The sequence below is a fragment of the Haliotis rubra genome, unplaced genomic scaffold (assembly GCF_003918875.1).
Source record: "Haliotis rubra isolate DU_JTF1 unplaced genomic scaffold, ASM391887v1 Scf197, whole genome shotgun sequence".
NCBI lineage: Eukaryota > Metazoa > Mollusca > Gastropoda > Lepetellida > Haliotidae > Haliotis > Haliotis rubra.
This window is the reverse complement of record NW_025765969.1, coordinates 202,460-226,369: the sequence shown is the minus strand read 5'-3', so window position 1 is coordinate 226,369 and position 23,910 is coordinate 202,460. Positions and strand designations below refer to the sequence as shown.

Below are 23,910 nucleotides of genomic sequence, written 5' to 3'. Positions count from 1 at the left end.
TTGCTGGAATATTGCTAGAAGCGGCGTAAAAGTAAACTCACTCACTCACGCACTTAAATGTCATAACACCTGCAGGGCCGGTGGGATAGCTTAGTGGTTAAAGCGTTCGCTCATGACGCTGAAGAACCGGGTTCGATTCCCCACATGGGTACAATGTGTGAAGCTGATTTCTGGTGCCCCTCACCAGAATATTGCTGGAATATTGCTAAAAGTGGCGTAAAACTAAACTCACTCACTCACCATAACACTTGTGGGGGCCAATGTCCTATAGCAGATATATTGGTAAGTGCGGTGTTAAACATCAAACAGATTTTCAAGTCATGTACCTCTCTGTATGAAGGCAAAGAGACGTTTTAAATCAGGGAATTGTTAAGGCCTAAATATATTAACTGCTACGTTTTTATCCAAATTTTACCAATTTTGATTCAGCAGGCATTATGTATTCCATATTTTTCTTTGAATTTAAAAAAAAAAAATTATTGTATTTTTATTTTATTTATTTTACAGTCAACTATATTTACAACAAATATGCTTATAATTAACTGACTGATGTAACATATTGTTTTTTTCGGGGCAAGCCACTTGCTATATATTTTAGTCCAAATGCATATAACAGGCAACATCTATAACGAACTGACATAAGCAGTCTCTTTGAGTTCATTATGACTGTAGTTTGCAGTTTAGTTTGCAGTTTGCAGAGAAAATGACAAGTCTTCCTATATGAGAGCGCTTCAGTCACATATAGAAAGACTGGTAATTTTTCTCTCTGTTGCGTAACCCTATTTGCGCTACAGTTTGCCCGTGATCCGTCTTAGAATTGGTCTTCAGTAACCCATGCTTGTTGTAAAAGGCGATTCACGGGACCGGGTGGTCAGGCTCGCTGACTTGAGGGACACATGTCATCATATCCCAATTGTGAAGGTCAATGCTCATGATATTAATCACTGGATTGTCTGGTCTAGACTCGATTATTGACAGACTGCTGCCATATAGCTGGAATATTGCTGGGTGCGGCGTTCAACAACAAAGAAAGAAAGAAAGAACTATTTTATCAAGGAATTGGAAAACATGAACTGTCAACAGATATAATTGACATGTATGGTAGATCATGTACTAAGATCATAGGAAGCATGGGAGCATAGAGAATGATTTTCTAGCCTCTGACACTAAAATGCTGCAAGAAAGGGTGAGGTGGTAGTGGTTGAAACTCGGATACTTAAATAAGAATGCATATTTGAGACTTGGAAGTCTTGATTACTGGAATATTTAGGTTCCGCTGAAGCACACCTCTCCTTTGTGTCTGTAAGATTGGTTAATTTGTTGATTAACAACCCACTCACCAATATTCCAGATATGTGGCTAAATTGAATCTGGACCAGACAATGCTGTGATCAACATCATGAACATCAATCTACGCAATTGGGATACGATGACATGTGTCAACCGAGTCAGTGAGCTGTGTCTGTAAGAATGTGAGATTGTTTCAGCAGATAAACTGCCTTCCATTCCAGGCTCTTGGAGGCTTATGAAGAGTTGGAGGAACTGAAGAGAGTGAACAGTTCACAGACCAAGAAGCTGCAGGTGATCACTCAGCTGAAAATGTGGCACTTTATTGGGATGACTTTGTTATGTCTAATAGCTTGTGGTAAAGCGTCCACCCGGAGAGTGGAAGGTCGCGGGTTCGATCCCTGGCCTTGTCATACCAAAAGCACACACGTGCATGTTGTCATGTGTTTAGGAGGTGGATGGCTATTTGACACTATTTTATAAAATATTTTCATAAGTGAAACCAGTTCAGGTGTTTAGAAGGTGGATGGCTTTTGACACAAAAATGGTTTGGGACATCATGAGACGTATCTTCATGCACGTATCTTCATGCAATAACCATTTTTTGTTTGAGTTTAAGCCACCTTTAAACATTGGTGTATACATTCTTTTGCCTAAGCGTACTTTTTTGAGATGTGTGATTTGATGCTACCTGAGATTCCGACTTTCAGGCACTTGAAGAACAAAATCGTATGATGAAGCTGAAACAGGAACTAAAAACACCATCTGGTGTCGCTGCAAGTAGGTTTTTGTCTCAAATTACTTTCTTGATTGATCAAAGGAATTTCTTTTCAATTTTATCCATGTCAGTTTAATTTGATTTTCATAAAGTATTCACAAATTATATATCAATGTACTATTGCAGCAATTTCTGGTAATGATCGTTTTACTGTTGTCAAGCAAGACTGAATAGTTTGAGTATGGTTAAGATTTGTATATGATAGGTGAAGGATTAACAGTGGCAGCTCGCATACATGATAGGCTGGTTGACTAATAACAGAAGAATGATCTTGTAACCAAATAATGGTCCATATATACTAGCCTCATAAAGAAACTGTGCATTGTCAAAATATTATCCCAGTTGATAAGTATGATAACAATGTCAAAGGGACATATAAACTTTAATGGAGGGATCATGAGACCATAACAAGTCGGGAGAATTTCAATTGAAAAGTCAATCACAATGACGTCACGAGTCCACAAGCGGGACAGGGGTCAAACGATCATGTGACAAGCTCAATAACGGGTATGTCCACCATCGGCATTGAGAACAGCAGTGCATCGACGAACGATAGAGCCTATCAAACATGCAAGGAAAGCTTGTGGGATGTCACGCCAGATTCTCTCAAGTTCTGTTGCAAGGTCAAGGACGTTAAACCTGGACTCATCTGTAAAAACAACATTTCTCCACCAAAACAAGGGTCTGCGGACATGATTTCGGCATCACATTCGGCGAGCTTGTCGATGACGTTGTGTCAGGATAGGCCGTATGGCGGGACGTCGTGGTCTGATCCCGTGATGACGTAATACGTTGTCGAACTGTGTTGGGGTGGATACGGCGAAGTTCTGGGATGGTTCGGGCAGTCATCACTGCAGTCTGAAACCTGTGGCGAAGATGGGTCACCCTTATCCATCTGTCCTGTCTTGGCGTTGTTACACGTGGACGTCCAGAACGTGGCCGATCGATGACGTCATTTGTGTTCTGGTAGCGTCTCACCAGTGCAGAAATGGTGTTCCGGTGGCAGTGGAAATGTGCAGCCACTTGTCGTTGAGACATTCCCCCACGGACCATCCAAATGGCCTCATGACGTTGTGCAGACGTGAGCCTTGGCATGCTATGCGTTTCAATAGCCGTTTAATTTTTTGAACAATCGCAAGGGCAGGGGTTGAGCTTTCCAAAGTGACAGTATTGTGTGGCATTCATTTGCTCTGTTTCTCTTTCCCGGAATGCATGTGCAACAACTTATTGCACGTCTCAAGGACGAACCCACTGACGTCACGGAACGTAGTACATGCATGCATGTTGGATACATGTCACTAATCTCTGAGTTTAAATCCTTATGTGTCTACACAGGTTTGATAAATTTAGATTTTAAATTTTTGTATGCACAGTTTCTTTATGTGCCTAGTATATATACTGAACATTTAAAAGTTAGGGATCATAAAAATGTTGGGGGTATTTTTTGTAGGGAAGATTGAGCACACAACTATTTAAAATATCCCCCAATATACTCATGATGCCTAACTTAATTTGTTTGGTATACGTTGTCATCTTGACATCTTTTTAGAAATATGTATCAAATAACACATTTGATGATTTCAGGTGTATCTGTGGCCTACTGTAACCCTGAATAATGTGTATCAAATTCCATTTTCTTCATATTCAAAGAACGAAAATATGTTTTAAACTAGTCGTGTGTTATCATGTTCTCTCTAAGGTCAGGCTCTAGATGATGTCAAGAGGAAGAACTACATGCTGGAGAAAGTGAGTATTTCAGCCCAAACTTAGTACCTGCGTCACAGTTTACGACAATTTGTAACCCCACTGTTGGGACATTCTGTAACTCCACTATTGGGACATTCCGTAACCTCACTATTGGGACATTCCGTAACTCCACTATTGGGACATTCCGTAACCCCACTATTGGGACATTCTGTAACCCCACTATTGGGACATTCCGTAACCCCACTATTGGGACATTCCGTAACCCCACTATTGGGACATTCTGTAACCCCACTATTGGGACATTCCCTAACCCCACTATTGGGACATTCCGTAACCCCACTATTGGGACATTCCGTAACCCCACTATTGGGACATTCCGTAACCCCACTATTGGGACATTCCGTAACCCCACTATTGGGACATTCTGTAACCCCACTATTGGGACATTCCGTGTAACCCCACTATTGGGACTCTCTGTAACCCCACTATTGGGACATTCTGTAACCCCACTATTGAGACATTCTCAAGTAACCCCACTATTGGGACATTCCTATTGTAACCCCACTATTGGGACATTCTGTAACCCCACTATTGGGACATTCCGTAACCCCACTATTGGGACATTCCTGTAATCCCACTATTGGGACATTTCTTGTAACCCCACTATTGGGACATTCTGTAACCCCACTATTGGGACATTCCTGTAACCCCACTATTGGGACATTCCAGTAATCCCCACTATTGGGACATTCGTAACCCCACTATTGGGACATTCCTGTAACCCCACTATTGGGACATTCATGTAACCCTATTGGGACACATCCGTAACCCCACTATTGGGACATTCCGTAACCCCACTATTGGGACATTCCTGTAACCCCACTATTGGGACATTCTGTAACCCCACTATTGGGACATTCAGTAACCCCACTATTGGGACATTCCGTAACCCCACTATTGGGACATTGTAACCCCACTATTGGGACATTCTGTAACCCCACTATTGGGACATTCCGTAACCCCACTATTGGGACATTCCCAGTAACCCCACTATTGGGACATTCCGTAACCCCACTATTGGGACATTCCGTAACCCCACTATTGGGACATTCCTAACCCACTAACCCCACTATTGGGACATTCAGACATTAACCCCACTATTGGGACATTCGTAACCCCACCTGTAACCCCACTATTGGGACATTCTGTAACCCCACTATTGGGACATTCCGTAACCCCACTATTGGGACATTCCGTAACCCCACTATTGGGACATTCTGTAACCCCACTATTGGGACATTCCGTAACCCCACTATTGGGACATTCCGTAACCCCACTATTGGGACATTCCGTAACCCCACTATTGGGACATTCTGTAACCCCACTATTGGGACATTCCGTAACCCCACTATTGGGACATTCTGTAACCCCACTATTGGGACATTCCGTAACCCCACTATTGGGACATTCTGTAACCCCACTATTGGGACATTCAGTACCCCACTATTGGGACTTCTGTAACCCCACTATTGGGACATTCTGTAACCCCACTATTGGGACATTCCTGTAACCCCACTATTGGGACATTCCGTAACCCCACTATTGGGACATTCCGTAACCCCACTATTGGGACATTGGGACTAACCCCACCTATTGGGACATTCCCCCACTATTAGATTGGGACATTCCCAGAACCCCACTATTGGGACATTCAGACTAACCCCACTATTGGGACATTCCAGAACCCCACTATTGGACATTCAGTAACCACATTGAACATAACCCCACTATTGGGACATTCTGTAACCCCCACTATTGGGACATTCCTCGTAACCCCACTATTGGGACATTCCGTAACCCCACTATTGGGACATTCCGTAACCCCACTATTGGGACATTCCGTAACCCCACTATTGGGACATTCTGTAACCCCACTATTGAGAGATTCCGTAACCCCACTATTGGGACATTCCGTAACCCCACTATTGGGACATTCCATAACCCCACTATTGGGACATTCTGTAACATGATGGGATGTTAAGTATGATGTTCTGCCTACAGGATGTGATGTTCCTAGAGGAACAGCTGAACAACCTACAAAAGACCTACATAGGGGTGCTCGGAGGAATCAGGACAGACCTACAGTAGGTTGCAATCCCAATTCACCCTCAGACTTCTTTGTTTGTTGCACTGGGTTGCAGAATATTAATGCTAATTCCAATCTTCACAAGCCAACCCTGAAGTTATAAAGAAGTTATTTGGCCACACAGAAGAGGTTCGATTCCCCACATGGGTCACAGCATTCACGCCATGATCATTGCTGGAAGAAGACCCGGTTTGAACTCCCCACATGGGTACTGACACTGTGAAGTACATTTCTGGTGTCCTAATATGCAAACTTTATGGCCATGATAGCCTGTGGAATATTGCTAAAAGCGGTGTAAAACTAAACTCACTCACTCACTATATAGAACTTTTTACTGAGGGAACAGAAACTCTGATTTGTTGTTTCAGCATCGTTGGGGAGAAATATCGAGACCCAGAGACTAACGAGCTGAGCGATGAGGATATCAGCAGAATGGATGCTAGGATCACATTTATATACAGCAAAGTCAGGAACGCTGAGCTTGAGAAGTGTAAAGACGAACTACTGCCTCACTATCTGTATGTGCCTCAGGTAGGAACTCCTGGCGATAGATTTCAAACTACTGCTTCAATACTTTTATGCCTCTGGTGGGACTGGTATTGATAAAAATGAAACATTTCTCTTTTTTTAAATATAATTGTTTTTAGATGTGAGCACTATTTAGGGACAGGTCATTTATTTCATAAAAAATGACAGTCCTATTTAAAAATAGAAAGTTTTTTTTATGCAAACACTATTTAGAGACAGGTCATTTATTTCTTAAAAATTAAGGTAGTTCTATTTTTCAGAATAAAATGGTTATAGATGCAAACACTATTTAGAGACTGGTCATATATTGCATAAAAAATGACACAGTTCTATTTTTTAAAATAGAAGGGTTCACGATGCAGACACTATTTAGAGACTGGTAATTTATTTCTTAAAAATTAAGGTAGTTCTATTTTTCAGAATAAAATGGTTATAGATGCAAGCACTATTTAGAGACTGGTCATATATTTCATAAAAAAAGACACAGTTCTATTTTTTAAAATATAACAGTTTTTAGATATGAACACTATTTCGTGACTGAGGCCATTTGCACAAAGTGATCATAGCGCTACTCAATGACTTTAACATAGACTTAAGATAGTCTTAGTGCTAAGATGTATTTTTGTGCAAGTGTCCCCCAGTCATTTATTTTAGGTGAGGGGCGGAGGGGTAGCCTAGTGGTTAAATCATTTGCTCGTCATGCCGAAGACCCGGGTTCGATCCCCCATATGGGTACAATGTGTGAAGCCCATTCTGGTGTCAGCCATGGTATTGCTGGAATATTGCTAAAAGTGGCATGAAACTAAACTCATTCACTCTCGGTGTTTGCCAAACTGGTTTCAATCACAAGTTGTGAGTAGGATATTCATAAAGAGCGCTCCAAGGGACATAACTCTATGGGGTTTGCTTGAAATAATGTTCAGCCAGTAGAGGGCGCAAGAGTCAATTTAAGGCAGCATTGCACTAATTCATTCGAACTTTTTAATTTAATATTGAATTTAAATACGTAATTTTTTTGAATAAATTATATGGTATCTTCCTTGAGGGCTGATAGTTAGTATTATGGAGAGAAATGTATTATTTATGTGAAATAGTGCCTGTAAAAAGTAATTTTCAAAGTTAAGTATCTGATTTTAATGAAATTTGAAACATGTGTAGCTCTGTGGAAAAGTTTGACTCACGTTTCACTCATGTCTTCAGGAAGTAAAGTTGAAGAAGATCAGGAGGATATCCCTACATGCCGCAATGTGAGTGGAAACATTTCAAGTCTTATTTTTTCGTAGTTGCACCAGCCAAATTCCAGTGTATGAAGGCTGCTGGGATACAAGGAAACTGCATACATACATATTACTATGTTACATGAAGTTATACATAACTTCTATCAAGTTATTTTGGTGTTTTCAAATATGGTTTCATTTCATAAAGATTAAGATGTTTATACATTTACTCAATTCTCTTTTGCTTGTAGACAGAAGCATTAAAAAAATATAATCTTTGAATGGCATTTAAACACCACCACCCACCTACATACAGGTTCACTGCTGAGAACTTCTGCAGCATGGGACAGTGTCTCACCTAAAGGGTTAAAGTGATTGTTAGTCGTGCCAAAAACCTGGTCAATTACATGTTGATAGAACTTAGAGGTAAAATATTTTTTACATTTCATTATATCCTGTAGAAATGCAGCCGCTTTTCCATTCTTGTTTTTAATTATATTTTTTAAATCCTTGTAGGAGAGAGGGGGAAATATGATCTGAAATATATTGAATGTTTCCTAGATTTCAAAATGCTATGTGAGTATGTTGTTATTTGGTTAGTGTCTTATCAGTTTCAAATAGAAAATGTTGCAACATGTGTGTGGGGAATCAAACCCAGTATGGTTAGCATTACTGGTGTGGTTAACGACTCTGTTTGTCTAAGCTGATGGTATTTCAGCCCTCGTGAGGTGGAAGCACAGCCTGAGCAGCCCCTCAACACAGGCAGGGGCAGGAGACGAGGGTTCTTCTCCAGCGCCGATTCCAAGATTGATGAAACACCAACCCCCAAAGCAACTCTTCCACCACTTAAGTGTCAACAGACAATGGGTAATGCCTGTATATTGTATTTCTTCTAATAAGTGCCCTGGTGCTATTCTTTGAATATGGTTCCCATTAGGGGCAGAGTGTTGATGGACACCTGGTGCTTAGTTATTCATCAGACGCTACTACAACTGATATGTTGACATACAACACAATTTCATTTTTGTAATTCAGTATACGTTTCACTGAAGAGAATATCTTCATCAATAATTTTAATACAGACATGAGTGGTATATGATAGAAAGTTGATTAATTTCATTTGGCTCTGCATCATATCTTAGGGATAAAAAAAAATGTATGTATAGATGTGTATGTGTGTACACACACAAACAAACCTAAAACATATGTAAGTATTTGAGAGTGCATGTACCGGTACACAACTCACATACTGAAAATAAAAAAACACTTTTCATATTTGCAGATCCTTACATCACAACTTCACAGTTGAAGAAAAAACAGCATTTCATTTCTAAGCAGTTATCTCTAAAGTTGAAACTTGAAGATTGTTTCAAGAGTTGTAGAGAATAACCTGGCCCTCTATCTGTTTTGTCTGTTTATTTACCTTACTGGTGAATCATCTATTTTATATCAGACAATCCAACTATGCTGGATCCGACCGGCAAGTTTGTGGACTGGGCAGCATGCAAGAAACACTTCCCCCACATGACCAGAGAATTTGTGAGTACATCACCTTTACAGCAAGACTGGTCATTTGTGTGGACCAGAGATCTCTAGACTGGTCATTTGTGTGGACCAGAGATCTCTAGACTGGTCATTTGTGTGGACTAGAGATCTCTAGACTGGTCATTTGAGTGGACCAGAGATCTCTAGACTGGTCATTTGTGGGGACCAGAGATCTCTAGACTGGTCATTTGTGTGGACTAGAGATCTCTAGACTGGTCATTTGTGTGGACCAGAGATCTCTAGACTGGTCATTTGTGTGGACCAGAGATCTCTAGACTGGTCATTTGAGTGGACTAGAGATCTCTAGACTTGTCATTTGAGTGGACCAGATATCTTTAGACTGGTCATTTGAGTGGACTAGAGATCTTTAAACTGGTCATTTGAGCAGACCAGATATCTCTAGACTGGTCATTTGAGTGGACCAGATATCTCTAGACTGGTCATTTGAGTGGACCAGAGATCTCTAGACTGGTCATTTGAGTGGACCAGAGATCTCTAGACTGGTCATTTGAGTGGACCAGAGATCTCTAGACTGGTCATTTAAAAGGACCATTTGAGTAGGACCAGAGATCTTTAGACTGGTCATTTGAGTGGACCAGAGATCTCTAGACTGGTCATTTGAGTGGACCAGAGATCTCTAGACTTGTCATTTGAGTGGACCAGATATCTTTAGACTGGTCATTTGAGTGGACCAGAGATCTCTAGACTGGTCATTTGAGTGGACCAGAGATCTTTAAACTGGTCATTTGAGCGGACCAGAGATCTTTAAACTGGTCATCAGTGAGTTCAGTAAAGATGACCTTCCCGAAATTGTATGTCTATTGTTGGCGTAACACCAAACTAGGGGTGAAACGGTATACCGCGGTATTAGCAGAACTGCGGTATTTTGCCTTCGGTTCCATATACCGTAATGCAATCCAAAAATTCGGTTTTCGGACCGTCATTTTATGAATCATTTTAAACATTTTCTAAAATGTCTAGAAATCAAATCATTTGGTCAAAATCTATGCATTTCTTTGCTTGACGGCCGCTATTTTCCTGGAAGTAAGTTTGAGATCGCCTTGAGTCATCTACTTACAAAGTCAGCAAGACAGCAACTGCAGATAGCAGATCAGTAGCTTGATTCTGTTTCTATTTCAGTTATTTCAAATCAGACGAACAGCGAAACATCGTCATAACTTATTAAAGTCAACTTTATTATAAATACACGCCATCAGCCGAGTACTGACGATGTTTGCTGTGATGCAACACACCGCGTTATAGCATGGGTAAACACTGCCATCCGAAAACATATGATGTCAGAAAACTCATAATAAAACAATCTTCCTCGATTTCATTTTATTTGATTAAATTTAATCACATGGACTAAAATACTTGAGTTAACCAAGAACAGTGATATTTTAATTGAGCAGATCTAATCCAGGATTTAAATGAGTACTGTTTGTCAAAGAACTCACAGTTAAAATGCGATTTTAGCTGATTGAATCAAAGAATAATTAGTGTTCACAACAAGATTGTTTTAAAAGGGAGGGATGGAACACCAAGTTCTTTAACTGGGTTGGTCACCATCACCCATCTGTGTGGCGAACCATCGAATGGTTCCAGAAGGAGCAAACAACAGTGAGGACTATTTGCTCAGGACATCATCGGCAATATGCCTGTGAATAAACCAAAGACTGTTGTCATCAAGATGCAGAAACGTCTGCAGAGAATGTGCACTGACATTGTTTCTGGGAGGAAATCAAACCCAGAGTTTCTCCGTGGTGTGGCCACCATTATTAGACTGAATAAAATTCAGTAGATATCAGCAAATGTATCATTGCAGATGCAAATTTACATTGTTGTATCTTCTTAACATTTGGTATAAAAAATTAAAAGTAGGTCTTTTTACTGGAGGACTTTTTTCTAGGCAAATTTAGTACTTTTTAACTGGTACTTTTTTTCCAAGTTTTTTTTTTCCTAACTCCCATCCATAGACCCCAAGACCAGCGTTATGGTGAGGGATAACTGCAATTATGGGTATGGATCTGGTGGCTTTCCCATCACAGTTCTTAAGCCTTATGTTTGTTTGTTGTTGCTACCATCTCATTGCAAGCTATATCAGAGCAATGAACATTTAACTACCAATAAATAGAGAAAAAACATATTTGTTTCAGAAAGGAGAAATACATTTCTGAGTGAACTTAAAAAGATATTTTGAATGAATCTGAAAACTGAATAAAAACAATTCTGGAATGTGCCAAGATTGTGTGGCAGTACTTCCCAAGGACTGTGGAAACTTGAAAGTCTCTAAATGTTTAACCGACTGAAATGAGAGATAGGCAATGATTTAGACCAAGGACAATGATCTGCCACACAGACTGTAACTGTCTTATGACAACTGTATTAAGTTAATTTGTTTGATTTTTTTATCTGTGATATGTCATCAACAGAGTCACATACGATAAGGTCTGATTTGTGTATTCTTTTTAGTTTTTTCAAACATGAACTTTCTGGGCTGTGGTGATTTCACTGAAGTAAATGCTGATGTGATTTTACTGACTTTTAATCATACTTGGCTACTTGCTATTTTGCCACTGCTGTGAGCTCCAAGGTTCCAGTGACACTTTAGTTCTTCTATCTTGTCATGAAATGACAGTTTTGTTCATTCAAAATAACAAAGATTATGGTTATTTTTTTCCATGTTATTAAACAATGTAAGGTTTGGCTCTTGTCAGTTTCCTGCATTATGATCATATCTCATATACCGAACCGAAACGGACCAAACCGAAGGCCTTGTACCGCAATACGTACCACGCCGTGGTAAGAGCGTACCGTTTCACCCCTACACCAAACCTGATCACAGACCCTGAAGTGACAATCTGTGTTTTTCACATTGATGCTTAGATGACCAGTGAGTTGATATGTGTTGACTGATACATGTCACTGTATGCCAATTGTGTAGATCAGTACTCATCATACAACATATGCTATATTTGGGATCACACTTTGTCAGTAAGATACAGATTCTAATATTTTTGGGGGGTTGAGTCTCATCTGGGATTCAAACCCACACTCTTAGAGTCAGCACTCTAACCCACCCAGCCACCACATAATGGAACTCTGCTAACTCACAGTCTAGATCTCTGACATGTGTAAATTAATTAGGCATTAGGTGACTCACACTGGATGTGGGTTCAAATCCCTGATTGTACTCAAGCCAAAACTGTACTTGAATCTGTACCTCACTGAGAATTTGTAATCCTAAATATAACATATGTTACATTTGGCAATATACTTTTAGGCAATTTGTATTCCTAAATATTAACACATGTTGATTACACATTTATCTGTACCTCACTGAGAATTTGTAATCCTAAATATAACATATGTTACATTTGGCAATATACTTTAGGCAATATGTATTCATAAATCATGTATTCAATGCTCAACATGTTGATTACACATTTATACAGCTGTAATGTTGTAGCGGTACTGTTTTGTTCCAGCTTGACGAGCAATGGGAGAGGTTCCAGGAGTATGATGACAATGGTGACAGGTCACTTGACTTTTCTGAGGTAAGACGAAAAGCATAATAAGGCCAGACCAATTTTATTTCTTATTTTACAGATTTTTGTCCTCAGAAATCCTGAAAGCAGGAGGAAAAAGAAATAAAAATAAAAATCACCAGTCAAAGTAATATTCCTTTCAAATACCAAAAGTATTTTACTTTTGACAATTATTTATGAAATGTATATGGGGGAAAAAACAATCACATGTTTTGTTCCAGCTTGACGAAAAAAAAAATTTCTTGCACATTTACACTTTTGGCCAGTAGAAATATCAAAATTTTATTTTTTGTGCAGGGAAAATTAATTTTTATTTTTTTTCTTAATCTTGAAAAAATATGACCGGCGGATCTGTAAAACAAGAAATAAAATTGGTCTGGCCTAACTAATAAAAAATAACAAACTATAAAGAACCAGTAATTTTAGTTTGGTACAGCCATAGTTGGTTACACCCATTTTGGGGTGGTGGGGTAGCCTAGTGGTTAAAGTGTTGGCTCATCACACCGAAGACCCGGCTTTGATTCCCCACATGGGTACAATGTGTGAAGCCCATTTCTGGTGTCTCCCTTGCTGTAATATTGCTAAAAGCGGCATAAAAACATACTCACTCTAACTCACTTATACCAGTTCAAAATGGAGGCGTTCGGGTTAGAATTGATCTTCAGTAATCCATGCTTTTCTCCTACCTGTGAAGATCCAGATTAGACTAACCTAAATTAAATCATCACACAAATACTAGTATTGTTTTTCATCATGATAATTCAAAACGTATTCTCAGTGCTATAGCAAATGAAAAGGATTGTAAGTGGAGCATAAAACAAGAAAAAAGAGTAAAACAATACTCACTCACCTGGATGAATACAATATGGTGTGTTTTTTCAGGTTGTAGGAGCCCTGAAAGCCCTTGGGATGCAGTTTACTGCTAGTCAGGCCCAGGTGAGATTCACTGATCCAGTAGTCCCTGTGGGAGTTCCAGGTGAGAATAGCTCCCTAACAACTTCTGCTGGTCATAGGAGAGCACCAAATGGATCGTGTGATCCATGAGTGACTTGATTTATATCATTCTACTTTAACTGAGTGAATTGTTGCTGACAATCTGAGTCACTGGAATGTTGGGTCTAAGTTTTGTTGATTCAAATTCTGGTTCAACCCGATGATATCCCTATCTCAGCTCAACATTCAGGCTCAGGGTTTCACCAAAGTGATAAATGTCCGAGCCCTGCTTTACCCTGATCTTTCCTCCCACAGCAAGCTCACCTACTGTGATATAACTGGAATGCTGTCTCAGAGGGTGTTCAAACCAGCTTACTACTGCACCAGATATCGCAATAATCATGATAAACAGTTTAAAATACACGTCTTCACTCGTTACCATGGTTACATGACTGTTTCAGGAGGCCATGTGGGAAGTTGACGTCAACAAGTCAGAGACTCTTGACTTCTATGAGTATCTTCTTGTGGCTGACAAGATTGCCAGACAGTCAGGTAGGTGGACGGAGGTTGGCCTGTCTTCTCAAACTCAGTTGGCTGTATATTCAGGGTCAGTTAGGGTTAATCTCATTTGAATTAAATCTTTTACTCTGATATATCTCTGCATGAAAAATTGAGAAACCATCCCTAAACCCTGAATAACCATTGTCTGTCTAAATGAAGACCTGAAATGTCATCTGTATACCCTGAGTAAGTGAGTTTGTGAGTGAGTGAGTTAGTTAGTTAAGTTTTGTTAGAATTGGTCTTCAGTAACCCATGCTTGTTGTAAGAGGCGACTAATGTGATCGGGTAGTCAGACTCGCTCACTTGGTTGACACATGTAATTGTATCCCAATTGCGTAGATCGATGCTCATGCTGTTGATCACTGGATTATCTGGTACAGTCTAAGTAAACTTAGGCTCAGTATTATTCGTTACACTGCTATACTGAGTCTAACAAAACCTAGTAGAAGGTCGTGTCAGCTAAACTTTGACCGTCCAATGAAACGCGAGACGTCTGAATGGATTTAACCAATCAGACAACGACTACTTGTTAGGTTTCGACGGGTTTTTGGATTTTCTCTTCCCTGGTCGTTGACACTGATCTATCAACAAACGAAAATCCACATAAAACACAGATATCTGACCTGCAGTATATACACTTATGGGTTTCTAATGACATGGTTACTATTTGCTTATATTTTCTCACAATGACATCCTTGAATATTGACAAAAATGCTATTTTCAGCCACTGTTTACTCATTGCGTGTATCAGTCGGAAGCGATTGTGCGGAAAACAGCATTCAGAATCATTCGAGTTTTTTAGGTAAAGGTTCAAACGCTATGTGTGAATGTTAACTTCTGCTTACTTTTGGTAAGCTGTGTTCTGATTGGTCAGTCGAAAAGGTTAGCTGACGCGACATTCTACTAGGTTTTGTTAGACTCAGTATAGCAGTGTAACGAATAATACTGAGCCTAAGTTTACTTAGACTGTATCTGGTCCAGACTTGATTATTTACAGATGGCCGCCATATAGCTGGAACACTGCTGAGTCCGGCGTTAGACAACAATCAGTCAATCAATCTCTTTTGAGACAGAGAAATCACGTACATGTTATATGTTGTTCTTACCTTTACTCCTATGAGAGTAGTGACTTAGTTGGCATTGTTTCTTATATACCTTCATTACAGTGCAACAAAAACGTCCCAAATCAGAATTTTGGAATTATGCTAATCAGTATCTGCTTCAGTAACTGAGTGGATTTTACTGTTTCTTCACTGTATCAGGAAAATGTTGACTAACAAGCAATGTTGTTGGGATGTTCCTATGCACAGCTGAACACAAATCAGCCTTCTGTTGCATTTCTGGACACTGTGAATGATTTGTAGTTCTTATTTAAAGAATACCTTTTTCACAATGATGATATTTTCTGAAAAATGAAGAATATTTTTTGGAATGGGAAAATATATTCTTGCTATATATTGTTGAGAAATAGGTGTGGCTATTTTGAACTCTCACTCACTCACTCACCCTGGAGATGGGGCAGTGGGGTAGCCTAGTGGTTAAAGCGTTTGCTCGTCACGCTGAAGGTCAGGGTTCGATTCCCCACATGGGTACAACATGTGAAGCCCATTTCTGGTGTCCCCCGCTGTGATATTGCAGGAATATTGCTAAAAGCGGCGTAAAACTAAACTCACTCACTCACCCTGGAGATATACATGATTCTTTTCTTTCTGATCTTTAGACCAGTATACAAAATATTATTGACGTTTTACAGTTTCTGTAAAATGCGACACAAGTCAGCATAGTTTGTTTTATTTATTAACTTATTCATTTTTTATTTTCTGTAGGTAAATCATCGCTTTTCAAGTCAACAGTAGTGAAAACACACAGCAACGTTGTGGCCAAAACTTGTGTCCTACAATAATCAGAATATCATATCCTGTATACAACATTTGATTGATATACTGAATGTTTGCAAGGGACAATGAGAGGCATTAGAAATACTCTGTGTTAACCAAAAAACAGTGTAATATTAGAGATGTGATATGCTGAAATATAGCACGAGACAATGTTACCTTACACAAGTGATATGATGTGCTCAATGCTAGCACAAGATATTGTAACATGAGTGACATGATATGTTGAATGTTAGCATAAGACAATGTAATACAAGTGATATGATATGCTGAATGTTAGCATAAGACAATGTAATACAAGTGATATGATATGCTGAATGTTAGCATAAGACAATGTAATACAAGTGATATGATATGCTGAATGTTAGCATAAGACAGTGTAATACAAGTGATATGACATGCTGAATGTTAGCATAAGACAGTGTAATACAAGATATGACATGCTGAATGTTAGCATAAGACAGTGTGTAATACATAGTGATATGCTGAATGTTAGCATAAGACAATGTAATACAAGTGATATGATATGCTGAATGTTAGCATAAGACAATGTAATACAAGTGATATGATATGCTGAATGTTAGCATAAGCATAAGACAATGTAATACAAGTGATATGACATGCTGAATGTTAGCATAAGACAGTGTAATACAAGTGATATGACATGCTGAATGTTAGCATAAGACAGTGTAATACAAGTGATATGACATGCTGAATGTTAGCATAAGACAATGTAATACAAGTGATATGATATGCTGAATGTTAGCATAAGACAATGTAATACAAGTGATATGACATGCTGAATGTTAGCATAAGACAATGTAATACAAGTGATATGATATGCTGAATGTTAGCATAAGACAATGTAATACAAGTGATATGATATGCTGAATGTTAGCATAAGACAATGTAATACAAGTGATATGATATGCTGAATGTTAGCATAAGACAATGTAATACAAGTGATATGATATGCTGAATGTTAGCATAAGACAGTGTAATACAAGTGATATGACATGCTGAATGTTAGTATAAGACAGTGTAATACAAGTGATATGATATGCTGAATGTTAGCATAAGACAATGTAATACAAGTGATATGATATGCTGAATGTTAGCATAAGACAATGTAATACAATGTAATACAAGTGATATGACATGCTGAATGTTAGCATAAGACAATGTAATACAAGTGATATGACATGCTGAATGTTAGCATAAGACAATGTAATACAAGTGATATGAGATGCTGAATGTTAGCACAAGACAATGTAATACAAGTGGTATACAGTGAATGTTTGTACAAGACAATGTAATAAATGTGATATGATATGCTGACTGTTAGCATAAGACAATGTAATACAATGCTGAATAGCATAAGACAATGTGATATGATATGCTGAATGTTAGCATAAGACAATGTAATACAAGTGGATATGACATGCTGAATGTTAGCATAAGACAATGTAATAAGTGATAGTGATATGCTGAATGTTAGTATAAGACATGTGTAATACAAGTGGTATGACATGCTGAATGTTAGCATAAGACAATGTAATACAAGTGATATGATATGCTGAATGTTAGTATAAGACAATGTAATACAAGTGATATGATATGCTGAATGTTAGTATAAGACAATGTAATACAAGTGATATGATATGCTGAATGTTAGCATAAGACAATGTAATACAAGTGATATGATATGCTGAATGTTAGCATAAGACAATGTAATACAAGTGATATGATATGCTGAATGTTAGCATAAGACAATGTAATACAAGTGATATGACATGCTGAATGTTAGTATAAGACAATGTAATACAAGTGATATGACATGCTGAATGTTAGCATAAGACAATGTAATACAAGTGATATGATATGCTGAATGTTAGCATAAGACAATGTAATACAAGTGATATGATATGCTGCATAAGACAATGTAATAGTGATATGATATGCTGAATGTTAGCATAAGACAATGTAATACAAGTGATATGATATGCTGAATGTTAGCATAAGACAATGTAATACATGTGATATGATATGCTGAATGTTAGCATAAGACAATGTAATACAAGTGATATGATATGCTGAATGTTAGCATAAGACAATGTAATACAAGTGATATGATATGCTGAATGTTAGCATAAGACAATGTAATACAAGTGATATGATATGCTGAATGTTAGTATAAGACAATGTAATACAAGTGATATGACATGCTGAATGTTAGTATAAGACAATGTAATACAAGTGATATGATATGCTGAATGTTAGTATAAGACAATGTAATACATGTGATATGATATGCTGAATGTTAGCATAAGACAATGTAATACAAGTGGTATGACATGCTGAATGTTAGCATAAGACAATGTAATACAAGTGATATGATATGCTGAATGTTAGCATAAGACAATGTAATACAAGTGATATGATATGCTGAATGTTAGCATAAGACAATGTAATACAAGTGATATGATATGCTGAATGTTAGCATAAGACAATGTAATACATGTGATATGATATGCTGAATTTTAGCATAAGACAATGTAATACATGTGATATGATATGCTGAATTTTAGCATAAGAGAATGTAATACATGTGATATGACATGCTGAATGTTTGCACAAGACAATGTAATACAAGTGGTATACAATGAATGTTTGTACAAGACAATGTAATACAAGTCCCAAATGTACAAGTCTATGTGATATAAGGCAAATGTATTTCATGGAAACTTTATATCAATAAATCAAAAGTGAAACCTAGTAAGTTGAGTTATTAAACATCACTTGATTGTCTGGTTCCTTTATAGGCCACAGTTGCATGGCAGTATGGCTGTGGAGTGTCAGGCAACAAACATTATATTTTGGGGGCAAATTGTTGGAGTGACAGGTGCTACTGCATTAGGTTTCAGCAGATAACTGAGAAGGGTTGTACTCTGGCCTTTATGTCTTGCATGTGCTGGACAGACAGCTGATTTGAGTTTGCTAGTTCCATGTAAAAGATCTAGCATCATTTCCAGAGGATATGGATTCAATATATTCCCTGTTGTGCATATTAATCAGACTGTTTTTTAAAAAAAGCACTTCCTGAAAAAACATTCTTTTTCACATGTCAGTGTATATTTAGTGTTGTTGAAATAAACAACATGTCTCAAATGAACAATATCCGTTTCTAATTCACACAAATCTCATCTCACCACAATTTATAAAACCTTGGTCAATTATTTAGTGACCCACATACTGTGGACCTTTGTTAGTAGTTCACCATATCAACAAATGTTCTTGCCACAATGAGGGGCGGTGGGGTAGCCTAGTGGTTAAAGCGTTGGCTCGTCACGCCGAAGACCCGGGTTCGAATCCCCACATGGGTACAATGTGTGAAGCCCATTTCTGGTGTCCCCTGCCGTGATGTTGCTGGAATATTGCCAAAAGCGGCGTAAAACCAAACTCAGTCAGTCAGTCAGTCTTGCCACAATGCAGCAGGTAATACAACAGAATAGTTTCCTAACCAAAAATGTTTTAAATAACAACAAAGATGTTATTTTATGTTTGAATTTTGCTGCAAGAAGTTTTAGATCACCATGAATAATGACCTATACTCCCCATCAAAAGTTTAGACTCACTAGTGTAAATGTAGCCTGTTACTTAAGTCAACTCAGCTAGATTTTGCAAAATTTTCCATACTGTTTAAAGGTACTGTTTACACATGAACTGATGTATTGTAAAACAAATTCGTATCGTTGAAAAGATTATTGTTATGGGTTAAAAAAATGATGAAACCGAGTGAAAATTGGTGAATTTTTAACAAAATTTTACACCACAACACAGCTGTTCACATGCACGATATTTGCACATGCTTTTTAGCAATTTAATGCATGATCCTCGTGCAATTCATCTGCATAAAGTTTGCAGTTGGTTCCCCAAAGTTAGTGGAGAAATTCATCTTCGATGTAACCATACATATATGCATAACAAATAGTGAGTGCTTTAAGTGAGTCTAAACTTTTTGTGGGTAGTATGTTAGAGATTTTATGATCACTTCCAAGAATGGGGGGGTGGTGGGGTAGCCTAGTGGTTAAGGCGTTTGCTCGTCACGCCGAAGACCCGAAGACCCAGGTGCAATTCCCCAAATGGGCACAATATGTGAAGCCCATTTCTGGTTTTCCCTGTCATGATATTGCTGGAATATTGAGCAGCATAAAACTAAACTCACTCACTCCACATATAGATGTTTCAAACCTGGTGACATCAGTTAGTTTAGTAAAATGACTTCAGGTTTTATGCTGATTTGAGCATTTCCTTGAGCATTGGTGGCTGTCAGCCTAGTGTAGGAGAGAAGTCCAAGGTGATCAAGCCATTAGAAGTTCACCACAGCACTGCATTGTATGGACAAATCAAGGAACATAACTGGGGTGAGTTTGGGATTCGAACCCATGGTCAGTGGATCCTGGTATATCTCGCGCAACACAACTCAGGGGTATCAGTGCACTATATATTGTCGTTTATCACACATGGAATATTTTAAAAAGAAACAACATATTCTTTGAATGTCCACTCGCCAATCTTTTTTCAAATTTTGAAAATATCTGAACAATCACATTTCTTTGCCTGGTGTTTTTGCATCGATGAATCAGCCTGAACACAATAATGGATGTGTACAAACAAACAGGACAAACATTTGGGTAACTATATCACATCACAACCGTTTTGTTCTGATTAAAATGTGAAGTGCATGTACCATTATACACACAAGTACTTGTCCAGGGACTGTTGAGGTTCGAAGAATTCATGTCGTCACATTGTGATAGCAGAGTTGGGGATGTTCTAAATGTATTATTGCAAGGAAGTATTGCGGTTAACAGATCCTGACAAGGTGAAGGGAGGCAACTCCTCAGAGAAAGCTGAGTTGTCTTTGACCACAGGACCACCTGTTCCACCGTGGAACTAGTATGAGCACACAGGGACAGGAAGTGTGTGATGTTTAACATCTACTGGTTAAACTGTCTCCTGTCACGCTGAAGATCCCAGTTCGATTCCCCACATGGGTACAATCAGTGTATGAAATAAGGCCTGTCCGACCACTCAGACGGGCTAGATTTCTGACGGACGGTCTACACATTTACAGCGAGCCAGACGGATGGTCTGGTAAATTTTTTTAGAAAACATACATCTGATTAATTTTCTTTGGATTGTCTGGTCAGGTTAAATCCATTTTGGGGTGGTAACGTTTTAAAGTTACCAGCCCTGATGTCTGGCTGGGTTTTGGGCTTATTTCATACACTGGTAAAATGTGTGAAGACTATTTCTGGTGTCCTCGTGATAATGCTGGAATATTGCTAAAGCTGCATAAGGCTAAACTCACTCACTACCCTGGATAGAGAAATAGACGTGTAAGTGTGAATTTATATATTGATTGTTGTTTAAGCAACAAACAGCTTTGTTTGTTGTTTAACGCAGCACTCAGCAATATTACAGCTATATAGCAGCGATATGTAAATAATCGAGTCTGGACCAGACAATCCAGTAATCAACGATGACATGTGTCAACCACGTCAGCGAGCCTGACCACCGATCCCGATCCCGTTAGTGACCTCCATCGACAAGCATGGGTTGCTGAAGACCAATTTTGACCGGGTATATATTTGGGTGGGCCCCATGGAACTCGGGTAGGACAGAGCAAAGGCGGATCCAGAGGGGAGAGAGGGGGTGTGTGCACCCCTTGTGCTGAAAGTATGTTAAATGACCATTGAAACTCGGGTGGAAATGAAGTGTGCACCCCTCCTTTTCTCAATAGTGTGCACCCCCCCTTCCTCAAAAATCTGTATCCGCCCCTGCAGAGCATTCCGAAATTGTCAACATGACTTCACAGTACATACTAATTAGTTTTATCATATGATCAATTATTTTATTGCGATATTGTGTTGATATGTCATACCAGGGAGACTATATAATGTTGTAGATTATCCCTGGTCGTACATTACACTAGGATACAGGGCATTCTAAGATGCATCGCTAAAAGATCAAAGGCGCCGACAGTACTATATTTGTGCGATAACTACACTTTTTGCATTACGCCACACTGTCTTGACGTCAGGACGCCATTCGAGTCTGCACCCTCAAAATCAAACCTACGTTTGGTAACCGACGTCACGATGTCAGTTGCCATTGTCTAATACAGTCGCCTACAGTCACCTCAGCTCGACTCACAATTACACAGCGACATGGCTATGTTCGCTAACTCGGGCTATGTCAAGAGTTCCACTGTACATTAGCGAAATGTCACGTGACTAGTCACCTTCATCCGTGGGCAGTGATGTACACTTATATTGGGCATAGAAACGTTAGTCAGCCCTCAACGAGTGAGTGAGTGAGTGGTTGAGTGAGTGGTTGAGTTTAGTTGTACGCCTGCTTTTAGCAATATTCCAGCAATATCACGGCGGGGCACACCAGAAATGGGCTTCACACATTGTACCCTCAACGAGCGTCTTTGAGTAATCACCGGGAAGTGTTATATTTGATATCTCAGAAAAGAAATACAGTTGGTGTTGTTTTTTTTCATATATTTTTATTCAGTTCAAGAGTGTACATATATTTGCATAGTCTTATATACACTACATTAATTCAGTCAAGATACATTAATTCAGTCAAGATACATTAATTCAATCAAGATACATTAATTCAGTCAAGATACATTAATTCAGTCAAGATACATTTAAATGTCAAATATCTACATGTCAAATACATTTTCACATGTTTATACCAAAAATATACTAGACTGGAACTATTGAAGCATACCCACCAGTGGTCTCCATTTTTGCTCAAATTTATGTTCTTCAATGTTCTTTGTTGCAGTATATCTTTCTGTTTTTATTTTCTCTTGGAGAGATTTCTTGAATTTCCAAAATACAGGAATGTTATTTTTTATGCTTTTTCTTTTTATAAAGAAATACAGTTTGCTATTCCTTCATATATAGTGTCCTTGTGCTTTAACGTTAAAACAGTCGAGGACAAAACTGTACTTTATTACACTATACATGGGGGTGGGGTGAACTGTATTTCTTAAATATCATTTGTAGCCATCCCCCTTTAACCCTAGCACATGTCTTACTCGCCGTTACCAGAGTCTGAAGAACGAATTTATTGACACGGTAGATGGACCGGACCGGTTGGTGTCCGAACGGTGTTCCGACCGGCGACGTTTGGATGTGTGCAGCTTCCATTAATATGTTTAATAAACTGCATTCCTGTGCATACTATAGAAAATTACTAAATCAAAAATATAATAATATATGTATATTAGCTTTAATTTTTAATCCATTACGTCCCATCAATTAAGTTGAAACCGAAATATAGGATATATTTAAAATAAAAGTGCTGTCCTAAACTGACGCGTTTTTAAATGCGCCGCTGCAGCCTATATTTAGCAACCAAATATTGAAAACTCTCAACATTGCGGAGCTTATTCATAGACAAGATATGACTGATAACTGAGAGGAGCTGATGCACTCTTGATAACCACTCTTTCCGTCACAGGGCATTGCTTTTTTGCAGCAAAGTTTCATAAATTACATCATAAGGTATTGTGACGTGATTGTAAAGTTTGTGGTGCTCAACTCCTTTCATGTGACACACAAGAAACAAAGCAATTTCATTATACAGAGATAGGGTATTTAGGTTATTAGAGCCAAAATGAATAGATTTGAAAGCTAATCCCAGATCAAATAAAAAAGCAATAACAGCAAGTTAAATACAC

At 38.5% G+C, this 23,910-nt stretch overlaps 1 protein-coding gene across 1 annotated transcript in view; it reads left to right on the top strand.

Moving 5' to 3' along the window:
* LOC124274975 overlaps positions 1–16,572 on the top strand; it is a 28,661-nt gene extending 12,089 nt beyond the window's left edge. The window contains exons 7-18 of the mRNA XM_046710348.1: positions 1,512–1,581; positions 1,998–2,067; positions 3,765–3,811; positions 5,834–5,916; positions 6,287–6,449; positions 7,647–7,693; positions 8,382–8,530; positions 9,117–9,202; positions 12,697–12,765; positions 13,639–13,692; positions 14,151–14,241; positions 16,077–16,572. Of these exons, the coding sequence (XP_046566304.1) occupies positions 1,512–1,581; positions 1,998–2,067; positions 3,765–3,811; positions 5,834–5,916; positions 6,287–6,449; positions 7,647–7,693; positions 8,382–8,530; positions 9,117–9,202; positions 12,697–12,765; positions 13,639–13,692; positions 14,151–14,241; positions 16,077–16,153 (1,006 nt within the window). The 3' untranslated portion in view covers positions 16,154–16,572. The remainder of the gene's footprint in view (positions 1–1,511; positions 1,582–1,997; positions 2,068–3,764; positions 3,812–5,833; positions 5,917–6,286; positions 6,450–7,646; positions 7,694–8,381; positions 8,531–9,116; positions 9,203–12,696; positions 12,766–13,638; positions 13,693–14,150; positions 14,242–16,076) is intronic.
* The last annotated feature ends 7,338 nt before the right edge of the window (positions 16,573–23,910 follow it).